This window comes from Schistosoma haematobium (genome assembly GCF_000699445.3).
Source record: "Schistosoma haematobium chromosome Unknown HiC_scaffold_246, whole genome shotgun sequence".
Taxonomy (NCBI): domain Eukaryota; kingdom Metazoa; phylum Platyhelminthes; class Trematoda; order Strigeidida; family Schistosomatidae; genus Schistosoma; species Schistosoma haematobium.
In genome coordinates, this window is record NW_026137061.1 from 2,321 (window position 1) to 30,283 (window position 27,963).

Below are 27,963 nucleotides of genomic sequence, written 5' to 3' on the forward strand. Positions count from 1 at the left end.
TCAGTTTTTGAGGAAATTTGATTCATCTTCATTTGGTAGTTCATTTACTTGTAAAATATTATCATCCTTTGAAGTTTGATGACATTTTGGATATGATACTAAATGAAATTCTAATTGACAAGAATTCAGAGCTGTTAACTAATTCGTGATCCTTCGTTAATATAAAAATAACTTACAAATAAAGCTAAAAGTTTTAAATTCAATAACTAGAGGATTGCTCCTGGTTGTCCACTGATGAAAATTTAACATATCAGGCAAATTTCATACACATAGTTCCCTTTATTATCTTAAATAGAGCAAGAACAAAGATTGGTGCAGAATAATACGAACTCATTTTATTTCGTTAGGTTCTTATCAGCTGCTTATAACCCAAATTATTTGAAATCAGGTTATTACAGATATTGCCATCTTGTTACAGAAGAGTGTGATTAAGATCAATACATGTGTATGATTATGTAGCAAGCAAAGATTCAGATAGAGTTAATGAGCCCATAAAATGCTTGATTCGAATAAATAAATAAAGTTAGAGAGGGAAGTTCTGGAACATTGAAATAGTGATTAGAACAACAAGAACTTTCGTCTAAATTTGAATGAATAGTTTCACAATATTTGGGCGCCGAGTTAATTTGAGACATTAAAAAGAAGAATATATTTGTAAAATCTCAGCGAATGATTAGAACTCATGAAAATAGATTAATGGTAATAAAGAAAATATGAATTGAAATCAATCAGTTATATATGATGTAATTTATATTTCAGAAAGAGTTGGAATAATGACGTAATAAATAAATAAATAGGAGCAAATTAATAGAAAGAGTGGGGTTATTGTTACCAGGGTAAGGAAAGATTTATTACCGTCTCTTTTTGTATACATAGATCTGGCTTTAAACGTTTGATTGCTAACGCTTCAGCGAATTTCAAAAGGTTCGAGTTTGATTGTTTGTTAATCACCTTGAAGGACTTCAGTATATCAGCTTTATGTCCTGTATCAAGGAGATGTCTTGCGATAGCACTGTTGAATGAGTTCAATCCATTTAATCTTAAACTTTTAGGAATATGTTCTTTGAATCGGACGTAGGCTCTCCTTTCTGTTCTACCAATGTAACTGCTTTGGCAGGTACATGTAAATTTGTATACACAGTTGGTGGTAACATGAAAGGGATACCTGTCGACCTTTGATTGTGTCAAAGAACATGTTGTTTTGGACAGGACAATCAATTTCGCTGCAGGATAGGTTCTTGTCAGTGCAGCTTTTAGTCTCATATTGATTGATCCTGTGACATCGTCACCTTTGAATTGAAGTTTAATAAAAATAGGCTTTTTATTTGCTGTAATTTCTTTCGGTTTTTTATCTTCACATTTGCCGTATTTCTCAATAAATTTCCGTGGGTATCCGTTATTCTTTAAACATTTTTTAACATTCATAACTTCCTCTTCTAGAGTATCGGAAGTACATATTCTTTCTGTTCTGTAAAACAGTGTTTTGACCAGTGCCTTTTTGTAACTGATTGGACAAAAGCTATTGAAATTAAGATAACTACCATTCCATGTGTCTTTCTTATAAACTGAACGTTGAACTGTACCATCTTTTCTTCTTTTCATCGCAATATCGAGAAAATGGAACTTGTTTTCTTTTCATGTTCCATAGTGAAATGGATATTCGGATGTGCTTCGTTGAAAAACTCTAGCAGATTTATTGCTTGTTGTTTATTATTACATACGATGAAGGTATCATCAACATACCTCGAATAATACGTCATTTCATCAATCGCTCGTTTGAGTTTGGTTCTTTCGAGGTTAGCCATGAAAATATCTGCTAGGACAGGACCTAACGGACTTCCCATCGCTACACCATCGGTTTGTTTGTATATGATATCGTTGAACTGGAACTGAACATCTTTTGTACAAATGAGTAATAGTCGTTTGAATTCTGGTACTGGTAGAGGTAGGATGTCAGAATGTTGACAAATTATGTCTATGGTCTCAAGAAGTGGTATTTTTTGTAAACAAAGATGTTACATCAAAAGAAACCATAAACTTACCAGCAATATTTATGTGATTCATGCTGTCAGCAAATACAAATGAATCCTTTAGTGTATAGGTGGCTAGTCGTTGACGCACTGGTTCTAACTTATCTGCCAACCATCGTGCAACTTTGTGGTATGGTGAATTGATCATTGACAAGATAGGTCTAAGAGGATAACCTTGTTTATGTATTTTCGGTAATCCATACATGTGGGGCAAACGAGACCCACGAGGTCGTAGATTATTGTAAGTAGAGTTATCGATCATCTTCTTTTTCAGAAGATCTCTGAGTACTTTGGTGATTCTTTTCTCAATGGAATCAGTTAAGTCTTTGTTACTTTTCTCTAACTTGAATCTCATATGGTCGTTCAAGATGGACTTCATCTTAAAAACATAATCTGTTTTGTTCATTAGAATAACACTTGAGCCTTTGTCTGACCGCCCAAATATTGTGAAACTATTCGTTCAAATTTAGACGAAAGTTCTTATTTATTGTTCTAATCACTATTTCAATGTTCCAGAACTTCCCCTCTCTAACTTTATTTATTTATTCGAATCAAACATTTTATGAGCTCATTAACTCTATCTGAATCTTTGCTTGCTACATCATCATACACATGTATTGATCCTTAATCACACTCTTATGTATAAAGATGTCAATATCTGTAATAATTTGAATTTCAAATAATTTAGGTTGTAAGCAGCTGATGAGAACCTAACGAAATAAAATGAGTTCGTATTATTCTGCACCAATCTTTGTTCTTGCTCTATTTAAGATAATAAAGGGAACTATGTGTATGAAATTTCTCAAAATGCGTCTCCCTGCACAGTCATTCAAGTCACTGAATCGTCTGGTGACAATACGCTGCAGAATATCAAGAGAAATAACTCGACTAAAGTTTTTTGATGAATGTCTCAAGTCATGCCGTTTCCCACGTCAGTTCTTAAAGTCTTTACGCTCATTTAAACTTCCGCCTTCTCTTAAAAATCTTCGACGCATCACAAAATCTCACATTGAATCAACCAAGTTACTGATTGAACGTTTGAGGGCAGAAACTAATGCCTTTGATGAATTAATCAACAATCTAAGTATCGTATGTCGCATAAAATTTATCAACTTTATACAAGATCTGCAAAGCAAAATATGCAAGAATTTCCACGTAACTTTGTCAAAGACTCTGTCAAAGGAACAAATATGTTTTGGCTTTCCGGAAAACCCCGAAAAGTTTCTCTATAATCTATCAACAATGAAGTTAAATCAAATAGAAACAGAAGCCTTGTCACTTGGATTTAAATTTCATATCCCCAAAACACATGCCGACAGAATCGACACAGAAACTCAATTTGAGAATTTATTTGATCAAATTAAAGAGTTGCACCCAGTTAGTGAAGAAAAGAAAGGCTGGTTTAAATCTAAACTAGTCGATATTGCAAACCAATATCTTGTTTCACCCGCACCACAGTCTAAGCTTTTATCCAAAGACCACCAAACAGCATTACGAAATATTAAACGAAATGACGATATAATGATATTACGGTCAGACAAAGGCTCAAGTGTTGTTCTAATGAACAAAACAGATTATGTTTTTAAGATGAAGTCCATCTTGAACGACCATATGAGATTCAAGTTAGAGAAAAGTAACAAAGACTTAACTGATTCCATTGAGAAAAGAATCACCAAAGTACTCAGAGATCTTCTGAAAAAAGAAGATGATCGATAACTCTACTTACAATAATCTACGACCTCGTGGGTCTCGTTTGCCCCACATGTATGGATTACCGAAAATACATAAACAAGGTTATCCTCTTAGACCTATCTTGTCAATGATCAATTCACCATACCACAAAGTTGCACGATGGTTGGCAGATAAGTTAGAACCAGTGCGTCAACGACTAGCCACCTATACACTAAAGGATTCATTTGTATTTGCTGACAGCATGAATCACATAAATATTGCTGGTAAGTTTATGGTTTCTTTTGATGTAACATCTTTTGTTTACAAAAATACCACTTCTTGAGACCATAGACATAATTTGTCAACATTCTGACATCCTACCTCTACCAGTACCAGAATTCAAACGACTATTACTCATTTGTACAAAAGATGTTCAGTTCCAGTTCAACGATATCATATACAAACAAACCGATGGTGTAGCGATGGGAAGTCCGTTAGGTCCTGTCCTAGCAGATATTTTCATGGCTAACCTCGAAAGAACCAAACTCAAACGAGCGATTGATGAAATGACGTATTATTCGAGGTATGTTGATGATACCTTCATCGTATGTAATAATAAACAACAAGCAATAAATCTGCTAGAGTTTTTCAACGAAGCACATCCGAATATCCATTTCACTATGGAACATGAAAAAGAAAACAAGTTCCATTTTCTCGATATTGCGATGAAAAGAAGAAAAGATGGTACAGTTCAACGTTCAGTTTATAAGAAAGACACATGGAATGGTAGTTATCTTAATTTCAATAGCTTTTGTCCAATCAGTTACAAAAAGGCACTGGTCAAAACACTGTTTTACAGAACAGAAAGAATATGTACTTCCGATACTCTAGAAGAGGAAGTTATGAATGTTAAAAAATGTTTAAAGAATAACGGATACCCACGGAAATTTATTGAGAAATACGGCAAATGTGAAGATAAAAAACCGAAAGAAATTACAGCAAATAAAAAGCCTATTTTTATTAAACTTCAATTCAAAGGTGACGATGTCACAGGATCAATCAATATGAGACTAAAAGCTGCACTGACAAGAACCTATCCTGCAGCGAAATTGATTGTCCTGTCCAAAACAACATGTTCTTTGACACAATCAAAGGTCGACAGGTATCCCTTTCATGTTACCACCAACTGTGTATACAAATTTACATGTACCTGCCAAAGCAGTTACATTGGTAGAACAGAAAGGAGAGCCTACGTCCGATTCAAAGAACATATTCCTAAAAGTTTAAGATTAAATGGATTGAACTCATTCAACAGTGCTATCGCAAGACATCTCCTTGATACAGGACATAAAGCTGATATACTGAAGTCCTTCAAGGTGATTAACAAACAATCAAACTCGAACCTTTTGAAATTCGCTGAAGCGTTAGCAATCAAACGTTTAAAACCAGATCTATGTATACAAAAAGAGACAGTAATAAATCTTTCCTTACCCTGGTAACAATAACCCCCACTCTTTCTATTAATTTGCTCCTATTTATTTATTTATTACGTCATTATTCCAACTCTTTCTGAAATATAAATTACATCATATATAACTGATTGATTTCAATTCATATTTTCTTTATTACCATTAATCTATTTTCATGAGTTCTAATCATTCGCTGAGATTTTACAAATATATTCTTCTTTTTAATGTCTCAAATTAACTCGGCGCCCAAATATTGTGAAACTATTCATTCAAATTTAGACGAAAGTTCTTATTTATTGTTCTAATCACTATTTCAATGTTCCAGAACTTCCCCTCTCTAACTTTATTTATTTATTCGAATCAAACATTTTATGAGCTCATTAACTCTATCTGAATCTTTGCTTGCTACATCATCATACACATGTATTGATCCTTAATCACACTCTTATGTATAAAGATGTCAATATCTGTAATAATTTGAATTTCAAATAATTTAGGTTGTAAGCAGCTGATGAGAACCTAACGAAATAAAATATCAGGCAAAGTTTTGTAAGACCACATGTTAAATGCGATAAGATTGTATAGCGAATGACCCCATCAGTAAACGAGGTGTCATCCACAAAATAGTTTAAAAGTTTTGAAAATAAGCTTGTCAGTTTCATGCTGTAGTCTGTAATCTTACATATTATCCTACATATATCGTTGTTTTCAATGTTTTTCAAGTTAATAAATGGACTTTGTATATGAAAATGGTAGATATAGTAAAAACTCCACAATACCACCCTGTACTAAGCTAGATGTGGAAAAAGGTCGTATATTCGACATTGTGTAGAAGTTAAAAAAACATTGAAACATCTATTAAGTTATCCAGCCGTTATGCAGTTCGTTGGATAAATCTGAAGCATTCCTCGAAAAAGTCCAGAAGGGCCATGAAAATGCCGGGAAAAATTTTGTCTAATAAGAGTTGAATGGACGCTTCCCAGAAGCATCCAGAAAGAGAAACATTATATGTCACGTTTTCGACTGGATGATTACCTATTCTGTTGCTATGATTATTATGGTCCCAGAAGCTTCCAGGAGCTCAAGGCCGTCTGAAATACTATAAATAATTTCAATATTCTTTGCATAAATTAACCATGGAGTAAAATGTTCTGTGAATGCTTTCTGTCTTTTCTCTTGTGCCCAAGTTATCGTGTAGAAGATATCAGAATTACAGTGAGCAGTAACAGTAAATATACTGGAATCATTCACTCCCTCAATACATTGATATTCTTTTAATAAACGCTTTTCAATCAAAGAAATTCGCAAACAATTAAAGTCTACTTCTGTTGTAGAAGTTCTGAGAGTTTCTATTCAAAGACTGAAATATATAGTATGCTAGCTACAAAGCACTAAGGATGGGAGTTCAATCCACTCATGTGGAACTATGATTGAACATTACTCACAAACTACAAAGTGGAGAAGATACACTGTTGTTCGCTGTTCTCTGAGTGTTTTATTAGCCCTCCAAATAATATCACTTCATAATGAGAAGTAACTACAAAACATCATATGTTGCTATGACTTACATTTTTTAACGGTACTAACGGCTTGTGCATATTAGATGATGAACTCCATTGACTGAGAATACTATGATCATGTGTTTTATCCAAATTAATTAATAATGTATCAATGTAGTCTGAATTAGACAGACTAGAAGAAACAATATTATCATTAGGCTTATACAACTGATTGACTGGATTGATTAGTGTATGGGAATAATCATTCAATGTTGATTGATTCAATAATGTTAAGGGTAGATATTGATTCTGTAATATAAGCAAAAAATAAACAATCAAGATATAATAATAAATAATAATAACTTAATAATTGTAAGTTGTTTTATGAGTCCTAGAGTAATAGAAGCTGTAACAGCATCGGCAGATACAATTGATTGATCACTGAGTAGCGATCACTGTTATTATGTATGTTAGGTCTTCGTGATGACCAGCTCCTATCAGTCACATTGCAACGTGGCCGCTACTATAAGTGACTTAGCATACCTTGCACCATGTTGAAATTTTAGATGGCGTCTGTAGGTAATCGACAGAAAATTATGAATCTAGGTTTCATGCTATTGTTTGATACTCGCTAACAAGATGTACTTGTAATCTTGATCAAATTGATGCCGCACAGCCGATTCAATTTGAACCGTAACGCTGTAAATTGACCCATATGATTCGATCAGCATTAAGAAGGACGGGATAAACACGAAATCAGCCACTATTCAGTGATTAGTCAATTGTAAATTTATCTTTGTCCTGCAAGATGTCAATGCTAACGTCTCTGATGGTAGAACTGGATGACACTGAGTCAAATCCGTCAAGAACCATCAATTCCCTCAAGATTACAAACACACCTTTCAGAAAAGAGCCAAATAATATGAAACCTAGATATCAGAGTTTCTTGTCTAGTACCTTCAATTATCACCTTAGTATTAGAAAAGATCTATGATAGAAAAGAAGAAATGAATTCAAAAAATTAGAAGATGAATTGTCAGATAAGATACAAAGTATAAATGCGCCTGTGAAATTGAAATTGATTCTGTTACACAACAATCCCAGCTGTTAGTTACAGTAATCATACAAATTCCATTCAAACAATCTTCAATTAAATATAGAGAAGGAGGAGGAACGCCTGTTACTCCCAATGGAGCATAGGCTACCGACCAGCATTCTCCAACCCACTCCGTCATGGACCTTCTTTTCTAGTTCCATCCAATTCTTGTTCATTTTTCTCACGTCTATCTTTATTTCCCGGAGTAATGTGTTCTTTGGTCTCTCTCTCCTCCTTTGGCGTTAAATATTTCATGTGAAGGCTTGTCTTGTGACACAGTCAAGTGCTTTTCTGAATGTGTGTCCTATCCACTTCCAGCGCTTCTTCCTAATTTCTTCCTCCGCTGGGATCTGCTTTGTTCTCTCCCACAGTAGTTTGTTGCTAATAGTGTCCGGCCAACGGATCCGAAGTATTTTACGTAGACAACTGTTAATAAACACCTGTATTTTCTGGTTGATAACTTTCGTAGTTCTCCAGGTTTCTGCCCCATATAGTAGAATCAATTAACTATATTGTTTATTCAGTTCACTTAGTTCGGTAATAATCTGCCTGTTTAACTCAATTGTAATGATAAATTCTAATTCTTAATAGAAAATTCATCAATACCAATAATTGTAATTTACTGTTCAAAAAAATTGAATCCTAACCAGAATGGATATTGAATATTTCAAGCACTTTTGAAGGTTAATGATTAATTTCAAAAGTTTGGTTGTTTATTTCTATTTAGATTGTGAACAGAATGAATGTACTTATGATCAATGATGAATAAATAAATACATGATGATATATGATTGTTATTAAATTATTTCGATTAAATCATGAACTGATCAATGTGTGAGACTATTATCATTGAAATTTATGGCAGTACTGAACTGTTGTTTCATCTTAGTATGAGTTGGTTATTAATGATGGTCTAACAGTCGATCGATTCAAGATTTTATTGAAATTCAATAATCTCTACAACTCCATAGTAAAAATTACTATATGCATACTAGTGAATAAGCTTTGAGAGGAAATTTCAAGAGTTCAAATGTAAAACTATGACCGGTGAAGCTAAACTGTGTCAGATGTGAAGAAGTTATACATTGACAACAGTGAAAGATTTTTGCGTAATGTCATCGTTCAATTTAGACTTATTGGGTTAGAGTTTAAAATCGAAGGTCCTAGGTCCTATTCTTGCTTGCGACATCATGGATACGCACTGGGATGAAACGGCTGTCCAGTGCTTCCAGGTTTTAAAAGGTAGTCTAGTCTTGATTGGTTCATGATTTCAATAAAACTCAACAATCTCGACTACCCTATGCTTAGAATTACTATTTAAATATAAGGTTTCACCTTTAAACATTTCTCCTAACGAATCAGTCAAGGTTTTATACGTTCATTCTATGACATGTATAATTGATGCTTGTAGAATTGATGCATAAACAATTATTCATACAATAAAAAGTAATGTAAAATCCCCAAATGATTTGTGATGAAGTCAATGTAAATTCAGTATGTTGGTAAATGAGTGTGGTATAACTGTCTACCAAACTTCACAGTTTACAAAAGTATAAGAGGGAACAATTGAAACTATTTAAAGGAATAAACGACTATCAACATTAACTGTATAATCAAAAACGAAAACGTTCTATCTAACATCAATTTAACCATTCGACTTTTAGTGATGAATAAAATGTTTACAAATAAGTTTAACTTGTGTTTTCTACTAATTACTCACCAACATCATCAAAATAAAACGGTAGATAATGTAAATGAGTTTGTACAAACAGTCTGTAACACATTCAGTTACAGCTAAGTTAAACTTAAAGGATAAGTATCACGGGCGCTGTTGTAACTCCGCCTGTAGCTCTTCTAGAGTTACTGCCGGTCCCAAGCCCGGGTAAAGGAGGAGGGTTGGGCATGGGGTTAGCGACCCCATCCCGTTGAAAACTAACTCGCTAAAAAATGCTAACCAGAAAAAACGCTAACGATAATATTGTGGTGTGAACTACTGACATTCACAGATGTAAGTAGTATATATCACCAATCAAAAGTCGAGTGTCTGTTGAAAAAGGTTCGGCAAATTTAATGGTAGAGAATGAGACGGAACGAACGAAGTCTATTATTCACTTTTGTTCTGTAAACATCCAAGTTAAGTACATGTTGTGATTTCTTATTTATGGTGTGTTGTAGTCATATAATTCTCGAATATAATCACAAGAGTTTTCTTAAATAATCTGATGATAGTACATTGTATTTGTCTTTCTAGTGTACAAATCGGTGGTTAGAGAGTAGAAGAACCCTATCTCACTGACACATCTGGTCACTAATTTAAGCGAGGAACAATGTTATTGATCCAAGCACATCATGGCAAGGTCATATCACTATGCAACTACCCTGAAATTGAAACATCTTAATTTTATGGAAATAAATTTATTGTTATTATGATATAAAAACACAGTTAATTTACGATAACTTACATTTGAGCACCTATCAGTGTTCATGTTCGATCTTGGTAACGAATGGATAGATTGTGGTAAACGTATCGCTGGCTGATTAGAAGTATCACTGGTTATTGTTGATTCAAGTTTTAAGCCACTTATTGATTCATTATTACAAGTTATTGGAGACCCAATGACCTATAAAACAATCCAAATTATTACTTGGACGTAATTAGAATGATAGACAGATTTAAAATGTGGTTACTTAGTATCCCATCCATACGTATCGATGACACTCACAAAAAATTAGGAACAAATGATTTTTCCATTTTTAATGAGATGACTAACTGACATAACTGTAAATTGGGTTAATATAGGGAATACGATTTTACCGATAGAAGGTGATACTTGATCACAAAGCGTTTCTCTACATTCTGAGTAAAATAACATTATCATTTCTCCATATATAATGAAAAACTATTTTAGTTAAAGGGATCTTTGGAGATGTGTTTAATTTGTAGGCCGTATTCTTTACAGACTGATCTCAATTGGGATGCTGTTGATAATTACGGATCACAGGATACCTTGGAACTGACCAAAAGTGAATGTTTTGGACACAAGAATTTGTGGTTTGATGTTTCACGGTGCAACTTTAACTTCAATCAATTAGTAATATAGCGTGACAATCATCGAATGACATTCGTGATACCTACTTCCTTGTACAATGCTGACAACTATGGAGATCAATTTGTAATGAAAAACTATTTTTTTATATTTCTTACTGACGTCCATCTCTGTTAAGAAGCTACAAAAGTCTACCGAAGGCTAGCACAAAATATTCATGAACACTTTTCAACTCGCTAACGAACTGAATTCGAAAAAAGGCTCATCCGTTGAATTTTAAACTACATAAATACACTCCTGGTTACGTTTAATACATTTCGACAGACTGATAGCTTTAAACGTTTAAATTATCCACTGGCGGACATTTATACTCGAAAATATAATAAGATTCTATTTCTCATCACGCTTTCAGTTCTTTTTTACAAAACAGAACCTTAACTCCGTCTCTTTCTGTATCTTTTTTTAACTTTCCCAAGGCTAATGGTATTGTTAGGATGAAAAATTTACAACATTTCCATTTAAAATCAAAGCCAGTACGTTAAGTTTAAACAATGAAATTGTCATTTAGTGATTAGGAGTTTCAGCTTTAGTCGGACTCAGGGGTTTATAAACCATTTTCTAGTAGTCTAATGTAAAAAAGAACTTGAGTAGACCCATAACATGCCGATATTATAATCATAAATAATAAGAAACATTTTTCAATTGTAGTACTTCTTCACTATTAAACATGTGGATCAAATGATTTTCGTGTTGACTAACTTCAGTCACTGAACACCAATGTATAGTGAAAATGTTGTTAAGTCACTTAGATGAGTAACTACATCGATCAACTCTTGAGTTAGGATTTGATCAGTACTGATGACTAGACAAATATAACACTTATTAATTGGTGGCTCTTCAGTATAATTAAGTTGATTATTTCATTAGAATGATTATCGATCCAAATATTCACTTTTATTCATTGAATGAAATTAACCACCACCACCAACAACAAAAGATCGACGAATATCATAACAGACTGATTATAATTAGTTTGTAATTTTAAGCTCTACAATAATTTCAGAAGGGGTTTTGTGGATATTATAGTGATTTTAATAGTTGGGATCATGAGTCAATTGAAGCTAGACCACCGTGGAAAACTCGGAAACAGAGGATGGCCGTCTCGTCCTAATGTGGAACTCTTCATCAGTGCGAATCCACGATCCCACCTCGTTAGATTCAAACCCAGGACGTATGCTCACTAGTGACTGACTTCAAGAGGTATTTCTTGGAGTTCTAGTGAGAAGTAGTAACCAGTGAAGTTCAACCAGGTCTTTTGTGAGATAGTAACTCAATGAAGACAATGGTGGATGTGTCCCTTAAATTCGTAGATTAGGTGAAGTTAGACATTAACACCGTCGGATGCCGGCCAGTTCAGTGTTCCAGTGATTAAGCGCTTGCGCGCGAGACTGATAAGTCCTGGGTTCAAATCTCGCGAGGCGGGGTCGTGGATGCGCACTGCTGTGCTTCTAGGTTTTCTATGGTGGTCTGACTTAAATTGACTCATGATCTCAACAATTAAAATCTTTACATTAATTATTACCTGTGAGGTTGATGACAATCGATTATGTGGTTTTTGTTGTTGTATAGGTAATAATTCTGCATAATTTATATCCATCGGTATTAATTTAGCATAATCCGTAGCAAGATTTAAATCAAATTTATCTGTGTATTTCATTTCATATTGATCTAGTGTAACAGGCATATCAAATAAAGGCCAATAATGTTTCGGTGTTGTAAATGTTTTCAATAGCTGACTATAATTATATGTACATGTTATCGGTAGTAGATGTGTAGATTGAATTAGACTACTGTTTGATACTGGTGGTGTATGATTTGTTTTTGTCAATTGCTGATTACAGAGTAAATCACGTTCTGACCAAACTTGATGATGAAATAATTTAGTTCCACAATCCGATTTCCCAAGGGATTGAATTGAATTTCCAATATTGTATGGATATTTTTCGTTTGTTACATGTTTTGATACTGAAAATATTTAGTAGGATGAAGAAATAGTTAGACACAAGTGCATTCATCATGCCAATGCATTGAACAGTTATTCATTTGTTATTGAAATATGACTGATTAATATGTCAGATATCTCTTTAAATATTTATTCAGCTCTTAGTAGTCTGATCTATGATCTAATGCTAATAAACTTTCTCTAACGTAGATAAACAAATAAAGTTGACAAACTGATTATGAAGCTCTACATTCTGAATAGTTACGTTTACAGTTTGGATCCATTTCATACCTGTAATAACACTATGCCATTGGTTCCTTTTATGAATCCATTTTCGTTCCAGTAATAATGGTCGAAATGGTTAACGTATTCAACTATTATATATGTTTGTCCAACATGGTGGCTTAGCAGGTAAATTTTTATTATTGGTCTGTAGGTTCAAACCACTCTACTCATACTGATGATAGAAGCCTAGTAGTAATCACGACCTTTTAGCGTCAAATACACAAGTCAGTATTTGGTCTCTAAGTTACTAACTATATATAAACAGCACTTATGAGTTATGGTGCCACTATTCAGAAATTTAGGATTTGGATTTTTAAATAATCATAACTATTGTTCTTACAGAATTCAGAATATCATCTAGACAATACTCGAAAATGAGGACGAGTATTGTTGGATCCTGTAAGAAACAAATATGTGAATTTTCTTAACAGAATAATACATTGAGCGGATCATCAAAATTGCGTATTAAGTCAAAATAAAGTGTAGATGATCTATAGTAAATAAAAGTAGATCATTTAATCAGGTAGTGAAAACTATGCACCTGTAAACAGATTTCAACTATCCTTCAATATTCAAGATATCTGAGGATTATTGTTGTTATGTGATCTGTCTGTTTCATCTATTTACTATAAGACAATGGAGTTTTCGTGATGTGCTCTAAAGGCTAAGTCAGGACATAAATCTTGTCAAACATTTACACAACTAAAGTATGGTCACATTTATTGAAGAGAATTATCATGTTGAATATTTGGATACCCTTGGTTTGGTGTAACTGAAATTTTACCATGAATTCATCTGCTTGAAACAGAAGTTGATAGTTATTCAAATATATTTATATTTGATCTTACTGATTGAGTTAGTTTTTATTTCTTTAACAACGTTTTGAAATCTAGTCTACACTGTATAATCTAGCTTTTGGTTCCTTAGAAATAATTTCTAGTTTTAGTCTGTACAGAATATAAGTCGAGACATTATCTATTTATCAAAAACTAAGATTAGTGAAGAAGCATTTGAGCTTACTAACCAGTTGCTAAGTTTGTCGTGCACAGAACACTAAACCACTGATTTGTAATAGTGTAGAATCACATGCTAAGATGTACTCTTTATCTATTCACTAATCATTTTATGAGAACAAATCAGTGTATCTAAAACGTTCATATGATAATCACCTATGACAACCATGTTGATAATTTGATTGTAGTTATGATCGTAAAGTTATCATAGATAAAATAAAACTCCAAAACCGATCGTTTTAGAGGTTTTGCAAATAAACTATTGAACTAATGAACTGTATTCACTATTGAATAACACGTGAGTACTTTTATTCCCTCTAAATTATTACGTAACCCATAATTTATAGGATTACCAATTTTCGAAAGTTGTTTTGTGATTTTTAGAAAGTTCAATAGTTGAAATCATTAGTCAATTGAAGTCAGACCACCATAGAAAACCTGGAAGCACTGGATGGCCGTTTGGTCCTAATATGGGACTCCAGTTCAGTTCAACCAGGTCTGTTGTGAGATATCAACTCACTGAAGACAATGGTGTACGGTGGCGCAACTTCGTGGATTGGTTGAAGATAGACATTAACACCGTTGGCTGCCGACTCAGTGATTCAGTAGGTTAAGCGTCCGCGCGCGAGACTGATAGGTCCTGGGTTGGAATCTGGGGGGGACAAAACGGCCGTCCAGTGCTTCCAGGTTTTCCGTGGTGGTCTAGCTTCAATTGACTCATGATTTCAACTATTGATATTATCAATTTATTTGATTATATTGTAATATCCATGGAAAGAAATTCTAATTATATAGAAGATAAATGTAAGATTACGTAATAGAAAGAAATGAGATACCTGTTTCCTTATCATCAATTATTGTTTGTTTTAATTTTTTTAATCGTTTAATCATTCTTCGATTAATAATAATACTTGATACCATTGAACGAAATTTTTCAATCATATCACATTTATGTAACCATTTTGCCTTAGTAAATTCAACTAATTGAAATTTTGGTTCAAGAGGAACTTCTGATCCTGTAATGAAAGATTTCTTGAATGGTTCCACTGGACGATATGGACGAAATTCAGATAATATATGATGATCTTTACTCAATTTGAAGTTAGCTGGTGAAGCTGGTATTGATAGCTGATATTTGCAAGTTTCCAAAACTTCTGGATGTGTACATTTTGTCTTGTTTGTTTTTTTCAAAATAATATAAAATGGTACATACAATTGAGTTTTCATTGAATACATATTGGTTATACAAACTAAAATAGATCTTAATCTAGTATATATACACTTTACCTTTGAATTCTGTATAGTCATCCATCGTGGTAGATCTGTCAATTTAGTAGTTGAATGTTATACCTATTACAATGATTTCATTTATTGAGTAGCCCTGGTCAGAGTACTCATCGAAAGTGAACATTCGTCAATAATTGTCCATCTGTAAACTCTCTACTACACTAGCTAAAATTTCGTCGAGATAGACGGTGTTTGAATATGTGCAATACATATTCATCGACCACCTCCTTCAAAAAGTGTTTTAGTTATGGTGACTTTGATTTTAGTATATCACTAATATAACCAAGTGAGTTATAAATTTTAATGTTAAAACATATTGAACACCATCCATTTGGATAGTGAAAGCTTAAGCGGACTTTGTAGACAGTGGCGAATAAATTAAGGAGACTAGTGGAAATATTATCACGAAAAACACAAAAAAGAACAGAGTCATAAACCCACTTTACATGTAACACTAATTGGGGTTCAATTAACCGATATTATATTGAATAAGAATTATCTTGACTATTACTACCTACATTCCAGCTCCCATTAACATTTAGAGTAAACTAAGTTATTGAGATATAAATTATGGGATTCTATAAACATCGTTACAATAGATTATAGTTATTGGAATCTAAACGTAAGATGTGCATTTCCCCATTTATCAACTTAATATAATGTAGACAGAGTATAAGTTGAGATAATGAGACTGGTTTTCAATATATTACCAGTGGTTATGTATTTAAAAAGAGGATATGTTATAACTTGTGGCCTGTATGCCTTGTTAATGTATACGTAATGATACTGCCAATTACAGAGCAGTGAATTATCGACAGAACCAATGATGCATAAAACCCGTGTGACCAGTCTAGATTACGTATCGGTCCTGCTTAGCTCAGTCAGTTATATCCAGAACACCAATCATTTATTTCAAGCATACTGGGTTTATATACCAACCAGACAGACCATATCGTACCATAAAATGGAAAATAACATTTGTACAAGAATTTCAATGGTTAAGATCATGAGTTCTTTGAAGCTAGACCACTATGGGAAACCTGGAAGCACTGACCAACCGTTTCGTCCTATTGTGGGACTCCTTAGCAGTGCGCATCCACGACCTGGCCCCCTGCGAGATTCGAACGCAGGACCTACTGGTTTCGCGCGTGAGCACTTAACCACTAGACCAGTGAGACTTAACCAAATGTGACAGGGAATGTGGGAGGTAGTAATTAATTGACAGATCATAATCCAAGAATAATAAATCGTAGAATAATAGTTCATATGTCAAATAAATTTCGTAATAGGAGGGATATGAATATGAATAGTTCAGTTAGTTAACAATTATACGATAAATATCTACGTATAGTATTGGTCTATCAATGGATCCCTAAAGTTATCATTCATTATGCTTATCAGGACATAACAGGCTGAACCATTAGGCTCTCTCATACATAATGATTATGTAAAAAGTATTTACTATTCAAACATTCATCAAAAATAGTACAGTGAAAAAATTACATCAATTTACATAATATTGTTTCCATGCTAATTCACGTGAATCAAGTATTTTTACACGTTCTTCTGGTGATAATGGATTAGCACCTAATTTCGACTGCCATCTCACTTGATTACGTTGTTCATCAATAAGATTCTGATGTACCATTGATTCAAAAGTTAGTAACTAAGTAGTTACAAAACAAAAAAATGGAAACATTTTTATTTGTAAGATTAAATTAAATCAATAGAAATATGAATTTAATACTGAGAAGATTGTAATTTATAGTTGAAAATGCTAGGTTTGAAGCTATCACGAGTTCACTTAATCTGCGAACGAGGAACAAGACTCGATGGCCAAAGACCAGCAAGCTAGCTATTAATGCGTCCCAGCCCAACGAACTATTGGGAGAAACCAAGCTTGGAATGAGAAGTATATTCTGCGAAACAGCCAGAACGAGCGAGCCCAACAGAAAATGCCTAACGAAACTTGCAAATTTTCAATATTGATAATGTATTGATAGAAAAAGCATAAATTGAATTGAGTTACATTTGTACCGGTATTTGTGAACTGTTTTTCTTTTCAAGTTTGATAATATCTATTAAGAGCTAAATGAAGTATTCCCTATAAGCTATTGGTCCAGAATGGTTAATAGTGGATTCAGATTGTTGATTGTTTATTCGGTTGTTGAAACTTATAACAAAAGCGAATAGCTTCCACAGAGTAAAATAGTTTGTATAATATGCATATAATTTGGAAAATATCACGTATTTAATTTATATTTGAAAGCTTTATCTTCTTTAAGCCGAATACAGATCAGGGAACATTGGATATCTACTTTGTGCTTGTTGTTGAAATACCCCTCAGAAGAAGAAAGCATTCATTCAATTCAGTCTGATTTTTTAATAATATTCCCTAAAGTACTTTTATTATTTATTTATTTATTTTAACACATAGATATTGGTACAAGGAGGCACGAAATACATATGCGCCACACAAATCTCATTCGATATGTGTGAGGGCTGTGATACTGCGCGGGTGCCCAAACCGAAGCAGGTGGATTTCTAAGGGGGCCACACCTGAGGCCTTCGACCTGAAGGTCTGATCCACAAGGCGGTGGAGCATCGTAAGGAGATGCAGTCCCATGGAAGCCGGTGACCAACAATTGGTTCATACGCCATTTGTTCCCGCAGGATACTGGAGCCCATGTGCACCATTGGTTTGGGATCCGGTCAAAGCGCCAGACATTTGCTTTTCGTCCTAAAGTACTTTATACTGTGTTAAATATCATTTACAGAATAATAACAATAATTAGATATCTTTTTCCATTCACATACTTTCTGTTGTCTAGTTAATCCTTCTGTTGTTGTGTTATTTCGTTGACTAGAAATGAGTTTTTCTTGACTGCCCAAAAGAAATTTCACTAAATGATGTGGACATGTAATTTCATATTTTGGGGTCTACAATACAACAGTATAAAGAAAACATTTACCCAATGATAAGTATGTACAATTATTTGTCATTTATTGAAGAAGAAAAAAAGAATTATTGAAGAAAAGGATAAGATATTTGAAAACGTTTACGACATATCATAATATGAGTAATACAAAAAAATTTTGATCATGTTCGTTCTGTTCTACTTCACGGCTGCAAAACGTAATCACTAAGAGTAGAAGATATTCCTAAGCAACCAGTATTTGATCACAGATGTCTGAGAAATATTGCTTGCATCTGCTAGGATCATCGGGTAAGTAATAATGATGTTAAATGTAGGTAGGGTACTAGGGAATGTAGGTAAATCAGTTGACTGATGAGGTTGCAAATCTTCATCAAATGAGATGGTTAGGCCATGTGTTGCGTATGCCTGAACACCGATTACCACGACGTGCAATGCTGGAGACGGTTGGGAGAAAGTTAGGGGTGGCCAAACCAGCCAAAACGTGGCATCAGTCACTGAAGTCACTAACTTATAGTCTGAGCCATCTTCGTAGATGCAAACTATTTGGTTGGGGTTCACGTGACTATCGTAATCAATGGTTGGAGACTCTGGGTGATATGGTTCAGAACCGATCATAATGGCGTCGGTGTATACACTCTTCGTTCTCTCTTAAATAACTTTATATCTTTCTTTCTAATTCTTTCTCGCTGTACTATATCTTTATACACAAACATTCTTTTATATATTACTACCATTGAATTAACTACTTCTATGAATTCGATGTTCATGTTGTATTGCTAATGAGGTATGGCGACTTGGACCAATGCACATATGTGCCTGGTCCTACATTGTAGCTGACTGACTGACTGAACATAACGACATGTCTACGCGCTAATATAATAACATAGATAAGTTGATGGATTGGTGGTTACATGCTAACAGACAATCCTATTTACTGTTTCGCAGAAATAGGTTCAAGATGAAACACTATCTTTTAAAGTTATGAGCATCTAGCACAAGCTAACTTGACGTACATTTGGTAGAAAAGAAAAAATTATCTAAAAGAAAGATTTCAATGTGATATGTATATGTGGTGTATGCTTCTTACATCGTCAGACGTAAGTAGTATGTAACACTAATCAGAAATGAGATGCCTGGTAGCAAAATTTTGAGAAGATTGAACTGAAGAAAACAGATAGGGAAACATAAAAGATTTGAGAATTGGAAGAGTCATGAAGGAAGTAAAGGATAAGTGATAGAAGATTTGCAAATGAAGTATTCAATGTACAGTTTTCACATTTTACCAAAGAACTCTGTAATCTTGCGCTAAACAATAAATTAGTCTTCATTACTTGGATGGTGGTTCACTACACATATATAGACTTTTAAATTTAACATGGTGATACAGAAACCTTACACTTTTGTATACATCTGTCCTATGTATCATTTTTCCCATAAACGATTTCGAAGCCAACTTACTTACTTACTTACTTACTTACACCTGTTACTCCTCGTGAAGGAGCATAGGTCGCTCACCAGCATTCTCCATCCAACCCTGTCCTGGGCAATCCTTTCCAGCTCCTTCCAGTTGTAATTCATCCTTTTCATATCTGCTTCTATTATCCGACGTAATGTGTTCTTTGGCCTTCCTCTTTTCCGCTTCCCTTCAGGATTCCAAGTTAGAGCTTGCCTCGTGATGCAGTTTGACGATTTGCGTAATGTATGTCCTATCCATTTCCATCGTCTTTTCCTAATTTCCTCTTCAGCTGGAAGTTGGTTTGTTCTCTCCCACAGAAGGCTATTGCTGATGGTATCCGGCCAATGGATGTTGAGTATCTTGCGTAGACAGCTATTTATAAATACTTGTACTTTCTTGATTGTGGTTGTTGTAGTTCTCCAAGTTTCAGCTCCATACAGTAGAATTGCCTTGACGTTCGTATTGAAGATTCTCACTTTGATATTGGTTGAAAGTTGTTTTGAGTTCCATATGTTCTTCAATTGTAGGAATGCGGCCCTTGCTTTGCCAATCCTCGCCTTTACGTCTGCATCTGAACTTCCATGTCTATCGACGATGCTTCCCAGATATGTGAAGGATTCTACATCTTCCAGAGTTTCGCCATCAAGGGTGATTGGATTGCTGTTCTCCGCTTTGAATTTGAGGACCTTGGTTTTCCCTTTGTGTATGCTGAGGCCTACTGATGCAGAGACTGCTGCTACATTGGCTGTCTTTATCTGAATCTGTTCACGTGTACGTGATAGGAGGGCTAGGTCATCTGCGAAGTCCAGATCGTCTAATTGGTTCTGAGCTGTCCATTGTATTCCGTGTTTTCCTTCAGATGTCGAGGTCTTCATAATCCAGTCGACCACCAGAAGAAAGAGGAAGGGAGAGAGTAAACAGCCTTGTCTGACTCCGGTCCTTACTTGGAATGCATCTGTCAGCTGTCCTCCATGCACTACTTTGCACTGTAGTCCGTCGTATGAGTTCCGGATAATATTGACAATCTTCTCAGGAACTCCGTAGTGTCGAAGAAGTTTCCATAATGTCCTCCTATCTACACTGTCGAATGCCTTTTCATAATCAATGAAGTTGATGTATAGTGACGAGTTCCACTCAACTGATTGTTCGACGATAATCCGTAGTGTTGCAATTTGGTCTGTGCACGACCGATCCTTTCGGAATCCAGCTTGTTGATCTCGAAGTTGGGCATCTACTGCATCCTTCATCCGGTTCAGCAACACCCTGTTGAAGACTTTCCCTGGTATTGACAGTAGTGTAATGCCTCTGTAGTTTTCACATTTGCTCAGATCTCCTTTCTTTGGAATCTTGATGAGGTGTCCTTCTTTCCAGTCCATTGGCACTTGTTCCTCCTCCCAAATCTTTTTGAATAGAGGGTAAAGCATGCTTGTGGTTACTTCGACGTCTGATTTCAGTGCTTCAGCTGGTATGTTGTCGGGTCCTGCTGCTTTCCCGTTCTTGATTTGTCTGACGGCCATTCTAATTTCTTCCGTCGTTGGTGGGTTGACATCTATAGGAAGATCTGTGTGTGCTGCTTCGATGTTCGGTGGATTCATTGGAGCCGGCCTATTCAGGAGTTCCTCGAAGTATTCTACCCATCTGTTTCGCTGTTGTTGAATTTCAGTGATTGGCTTGCCTTCTTTGTCTTTGACCGGCCTCTCTGGTTTACTGTATTTCCCTGATAGTTTCTTCGTTGTATCGTAGAGCTGTTTCATATTTCCTTCTCTAGCAGCTTTTTCTGCCGTCGTTGCTAATTCTTCCACGTATTTCTTCCTGTCGGCTCTAATGCTCCTCTTCACTTGCTTGTTTGCTTCTATGTATTCAGCTTGTGCTTGGACTTTCTCTGCTCGTGTTCGGCTGTTGTTAATTGCTGTCTTCTTGTTCTTCCTTTCTTTGATCTTGTCCAGTGTTTCTATAGAGATCCATTCCTTATGATGGTGTTTCTTTAGGCCCAGAACCTCTTGACACGTTGAAGTCAATGTTTCTTTGATGCCTTTCCAGTTTTCCTCCATGGTAGTTTCTTCTTCCTTCAGTAGATCTTGAAAGGCTTGGAATCTGTTGTTGAGAGCTATCTTGAATTCATTGAGTTTGTCAGTATCTCGAAGGAAGGCTGTATTGAACCTTTGTATTGCTGTTTGTCCACTTGTCCAGTTCTTTTTTAGCTTCAGTTTTAAATTGGCTACAACTAGGTGGTGATCTGAAGCTACGTCAGCTCCTCTCCTGGTTCTCACATCTTCCATTGTCCTTCGGAATTTTTTTTGATGCAAATATGGTCTATCTGGTTCTCTGTAGTGTGGTCCGGTGAGATCCATGTAGCCTTGTGTATACGTTTGTGTGGAAATATTGTGCCTCCTATGACTAATTTGTTGAATGCACACAAATTTGCAAATCTTTCTCCATTTTCGTTCCTCTCTCCCAGTCCATGTCGTCCCATAATATCTTCATATCCAGTGTTGTCTATTCCGACTTTGGCATTTAGATCTCCCATCAGAATGGTGAGGTCCTTTCTTGAGCATTTCTCTATGATTGACTGCAGCCGCTCGTAGAATTGATCTTTAATGTCGTCGTTGCTATCATTGGTGGGTGCATAACACTGGATAATATTCATTAAGATCCCCTCCTTCTTTGTTTTGAATGATGCTTTGATGATTCTGGATCCGTGGGATTCCCATCCTACAAGTGCATTTCGTGCTACTTTGGACAGCATAGGAGCGACTCCTGAGTGTGTGGAGCATTTTCCTCTTCGTGACCGGAGTATAGCAGCATCTCTCCCGTAGCTAGCCTTTTCTGTCCAGCTTGGGTCCAGTGGGTTTCGCTGATTCCCAGTACTGCCAAGTTGTATCTCCTCATTTCCGTTGCTATTTGGCTGGTCTTCCCGGTTTCCCACATTGTTCTAACGTTCCATGTACCTATAAAAATTTTTGCTCTGGTTGTTAGAAGGGGCATCGGCCTCGTGGCTTCCGAAGGAATTCGGCTTTCACCATGAAGCGTCATAATTCTTCTAAATGAAGACCTTCTAACTCTCAGGGCAGAGTTAAAATGGTTTGAATTATTTTTTCTGGTAAGCGTTTTTTTTAGCGAGTTAGTTTTCTACGGGATGGGGACGCTAACCCCATGCCCAACCCTCCTCCTTTACCCGGGCTTGGGACCGGCAGTAACTCTAGAAGAGCTACAGGCGGAGTTTTTCGAAGCCAACCTGATGACTAAAACACCTATTTCAACTTCACTATTCACTATACGGAAGTCAATTTTCAATGATTTGTTCCAATATTAGTGACGATAAATATATGAGGGTATGGGTCTTAGAGTTTCACTTTTCATTTGATAAATAAAACAAATTGATTTCTATCACTAAAGTAAACATAATCATTAATGAATGGATAGCTTATTCATTACTTCATCGGTATTCAGTTAATTTCACTGGCTGAATTTATGAGTTGATTTATGCTATACCACCATGGAAAACCTGAAAGCACTGGAGGGCTGTGACCAATGGAGTTTAACCATGTGTGTTGTATAGGTAGTTACTCACAGAAGACAATGGTGGCCTGCGGACCTATCAGTCCCCCGCCAGGCGCTTAACCAACTAGTTCACTGAGCGGTATCCAACAGTGTTAACGTTTAAGTTCAACTAGTCCACGAAATTGAGCGACACATCCACCATTGTCATCAGTGAGTTACTACCTCACAACTGACCCGGTTGAACCCCACTGGTGGATGTGTTGCTCAATTTCATGGATTAGTTGAAGTTAGACATTAACACCGTTGGATGCCAGCTCAATGGTCTACTGAGGAGTCCCATATTAGGACGAGACGGCTGTCCAGTGCTTCTAGGTTTTTCATGGTGGTCTAGCTTCAATTGACTCATGATCTCAACTGTTGAAATTACTACAATCTCCACAAAACCCCTTCTGATACTATTCAATTAGTATTTATTACTTAGATCTACTGTGATAATATTTCAAAGTATTCACTCACTTTTATACTTTTATTATTTGTGAGGAATATTTTGACTTTTTCATTCGTCGATTAGGTAAGCTTTGACCAATTTCACATTGATTTGTATCCAGTAATTTGAGAGATTTTCATCGTCATCATAACATGAATGAGATGAACTGTGAAGAGAAAAAAGAAGTGACAGAAATAGTTCACTCGTAAAATGGATCCAGTTTTGATTCTCTATTAAATGATGTGAAAAAAATACTACAAGAGAACTATTTTTTTAAGAAAGTAAACCAGATAAGAAATTCAACATCTAGTAAAGTATGTTACTATGACGACTGTATAGATATAGCTCTTTTCATAATCTTTATAAAACATTGCGATCGTGGCAAGCAGTTTAAGTCAGATAGTGTACGTGTTTTATTCAGTTTGAGACTCATCAACCGAGTATAATTTCATCATGAAGTTGGCGTTTGCATCAATGCTTGAATAGAACACAACATAATTCATCTGTTCAAACTGAATAGGACAAAAATATAATCTAGACTCCACTTCTAACCACAGCCCAGCTAATTTAGAGGTGCACTGATTTTTGTATAAGTTGTTTGAATCAGACCATTGATTTTTACGACTGTAATTGATCAGTCTTCTTGACATATGTGCATTCTGTACCGATTGACACGATGTTGCCTTAAGTCACAAGCGTCTTTAAGCAGAGATGGATAGTGGCTGTTTGTGGAATCTAGGACGCATGTTTCACTCTATTTGGGACTTGTCAGTTGGATGTACCCACATCCTGATCAATTGCAGTCCTAAACATTAATGAGAAGATTCAAATAACTAATACAACAATGAATCGAACTTCACCTTCATCTACAAGCTAGTGGCTATCAGTACTCAGTAGTTAAGTAGATCACGTTATGGCGTTTGATGCTAACGGTACTGGGTTCAAGTTCCTACATGAACATCAAATCTGAAATGCAGTTACATCCGAGTGATGAGCCCAATATAGGACGAAGCACGGATCCTTGCTTGCACTGCTAGCCACCATCCATCTCTGCTTGTATTCTAATGATGTTTTATCAATAAAAAATGTTTTGAGAAATCAATGAAAAGTTGTAGGTAAACACAGTAATGCACAAGATGAATTTATGAAAAACTGTGGGTTATGGAAACATGCAGGGAGCATTAAGGATCATTCATTAAAACGTTTATCCTATACTCGTATAAAGTATTAAACTTTTTTTAAAAATATTGTTCAGTAAACTCGAGTAATATTTTCTATGCTAATGTTTTCATTATTACCACTAGTACTGTTACGATCTCTACTACTTTGGAATTGGCTTTGATACTTTCACCTCTCTGTAGTAATAAGGTATGTTAGTAGGAAATAATACACACTTAAGCCAGTTTCTTCGTTACATATAACTGACTAATTAACTAATATTTGTAGGTGTTTGCATTCTGCCTTTTTTGGTGTTAAGCATTAAAATTAGTGGTCAGAAAATATGAGCTCTCCCGAATAAGTGCATATTCCGCAAGCGGGATCGTGGATGCACACTATTGAGGAGTCACACAATGGGACGAAACTGCTGTCCAATGCTTCCATGTTTTTCATGGTGGTCTAGCTTCAATTAAGCCATGATCTCAACTATTGAAATTACTACAATCTCCACAAAACACATTCTAATACAAATGCATGTCTGTTGAACAAGTTAGAGGGTATCTAGAACCAGCAGCCTAGTGCAATGATATCTGAAATGGAACAATATTATTATAAACCGATTCAAGCCTATTGTACAAAGACATAAGATGTAATCCTATCAAAACTGGTTAAATCATTTATGTTAGTTAATTACAACAAATTAAATACCCCAATTCTTAGAACATACCTTTCTAATCCAGGTAATGCATTTCCAATAACTGTACAACATTTTGGTTGAAAATTAACTTGAGCAATATGTAATTCGAATTTTAATTCACATGTTGAATAGCTGTTTGGTTGAAAATCAATTAACAATTCAGTGATTTGACCAGCATGTAAAACTCCTATTTAACATAAAACGAATTTAGATTAACTAAGGGATAATTTTAAATGATAAGGGGATGTTAATTAAGTATAAATGTAGAACGACTTTTAGTTGCCATACCATATACTACTAAAACTGAAGAAACTTAATAATATGAGAAGAAAAGATTAAAAATAAGAATTTGCTAGGAAACTAAACATTAGAGACACATATTTCAAAATAATCAGAAAGTGATGATTATTTTCTAAGTAATAAATGCTTCAACCAATTGATCTTATAAATGTTCAGGATCAAATCATCTACTTGACCATCCTCACCTAGGTCCTTAACATATCGTCATCATACACTTAGTACTTACGCTCTTAGGTAACTCTCATTTGTTATTTGTAAAAACATCCAGCTCAGCAGGAAACATAAGTGAACTTATCTAGTAAGAAACAGTTTATGAAGTATATGCGTACAAACTATCTTTCATAGGTTAATCAACAAACATTTTACTTGTTAACACAGTTTACAGAACTTCATTTTCCCACCGCATTGAATCATCAGTATTTAGCATAATTTATAATTTCAACAAAAAAAAATACTTCTCATAAAACATTATTCATGATCCATATAAAATAAAGAGACTGTGACTAGTAACGGTATCGAGGACTCGTGTTTTATCTTATTTGGGATTCATCGGATGAATGTATTCATAATTATAGAATGAATATGAGAAATCTTTGTACGCTTACACGTTTACATCCATTAATACTTGTTAAACTGCTATGTGAATCTGGAAGATAACTAGACAGGTTAAGGAAGTACTTTATGTAGAGAACTTTAGAAATGGACATAAGCTAGGAAATTACCATAAAAATTCCCAGTATAAAAACGAAGTATTGTCGGTTCATAAAGTAATTGGTTATTGATCAAAATGCATGGTGAAGAGTTCATTTTATGTTTGAACTACCGAAAATATGTAAAACTCTTGATAAGACTATTTTATCAGAATGGGGGTTCGCGGAGATCGTAGTAATTTTTTAATAGTTGAATTCATGACTTGATATAAGCTAAACCACCATGAAAAACCTGGGTTCGAGTCACACGTGTAAGATCGTGGATGTGCACTGTTGAGGATTCCCATACTAGGACGAAACGATCGTCTAGTTCTTCAAGGTTTTCCATGGTGGTATAGTTTAAATCGACTGATGCATTCAACTACTATTATTATTTTAAATTAATTGCTAAAGGGTAGATACATTTACTTATTATTTTTATATCTTGCACACATTCATGTCTATAAATATTCTGGTTGATATAAATCGTGGCGTAATCATACCCATTTCCACTGAACTCGAATAATTTGTCTTTCTGGTGGCTTTCCTCTTTAAGTGAATCAGATGATCTCTATAATTTTTTTATTGAATTTTCAGCAGGTACCAACAACATTAATTGATAAAGTTTAAGTCCATATTTTCTAAGTTATATTTTTACTGTGAATAAGCTGAGGTTATCATCAGAGTGGCCTTCCAGTAGTAGTAGTAGTAGTAGTAGTAGTAGTAGTAGTAGTAGTAGTAGTAGTAGTAGTAGTAGTAGTAGTAGTAGTAGTAGTAGTAGTAGTAGTAGTAGTAGTAGTAGTAGTAGTAGTAGTAGCAGCAGTAGCAGCAGTAGTAGCAGTAGTAGCAGCAGCAGCAGCAGCAGCAGCAGCAGCAGCAGCAGCAGCAGCAGCAGCAGCAGCAGCAGCAGCAGCAGCAGCAGCAGCAGCAGCAGCAGCAGCAGCAGCAGCAGCAGCAGCAGCAGCAGCAGCAGCAGCAGCAGCAGCAGCAGCAGCAGCAGCAGCAGCAGCAGCAGCAGCAGCAGCAGCAGCAGCAGCAGCAGCAGCAGCAGCAGCAGCAGCAGCAGCAGCAGCAGCAGCAGCAGCAGCAGCAGCAGCAGCAGCAGCAGCAGCAGCAGCAGCAGCAGCAGCAGCAGCAGCAGCAGCAGCAGCAGCAGCAGCAGCAGCAGCAGCAGCAGCAGCAGCAGCAGCAGCAGCAGCAGCAGCAGCAGCAGTAGCAGCAGCAGCAGCAGCAGCAGCAGCAGCAGCAGCAGCAGCAGCAGCAGCAGCAGCAGCAGCAGCAGCAGCAGCAGCAGCAGCAGCAGCAGCAGCAGCAGCAGCAGCAGCAGCAGCAGCAGC

The 27,963-nt window shown here is 35.5% G+C and overlaps 1 protein-coding gene across 1 annotated transcript; it reads right to left on the reverse strand.

Annotated features, from left to right (window-relative positions):
- On the reverse strand, positions 1-27,133 carry MS3_00010536 (uncharacterized protein; the record flags this gene model as incomplete). The annotated part of the gene is made up of 9 exons (XM_051218910.1): positions 1-138; positions 6,739-6,978; positions 10,228-10,386; positions 12,395-12,837; positions 14,949-15,285; positions 16,913-17,065; positions 18,217-18,339; positions 25,649-25,824; positions 27,130-27,133. 9 exons carry the CDS (start codon positions 27,131-27,133, stop codon positions 1-3), a joined length of 1,773 nt encoding a protein of 590 aa, XP_051064047.1.
- Positions 27,134-27,963: the final 830 nt, after the last annotated feature.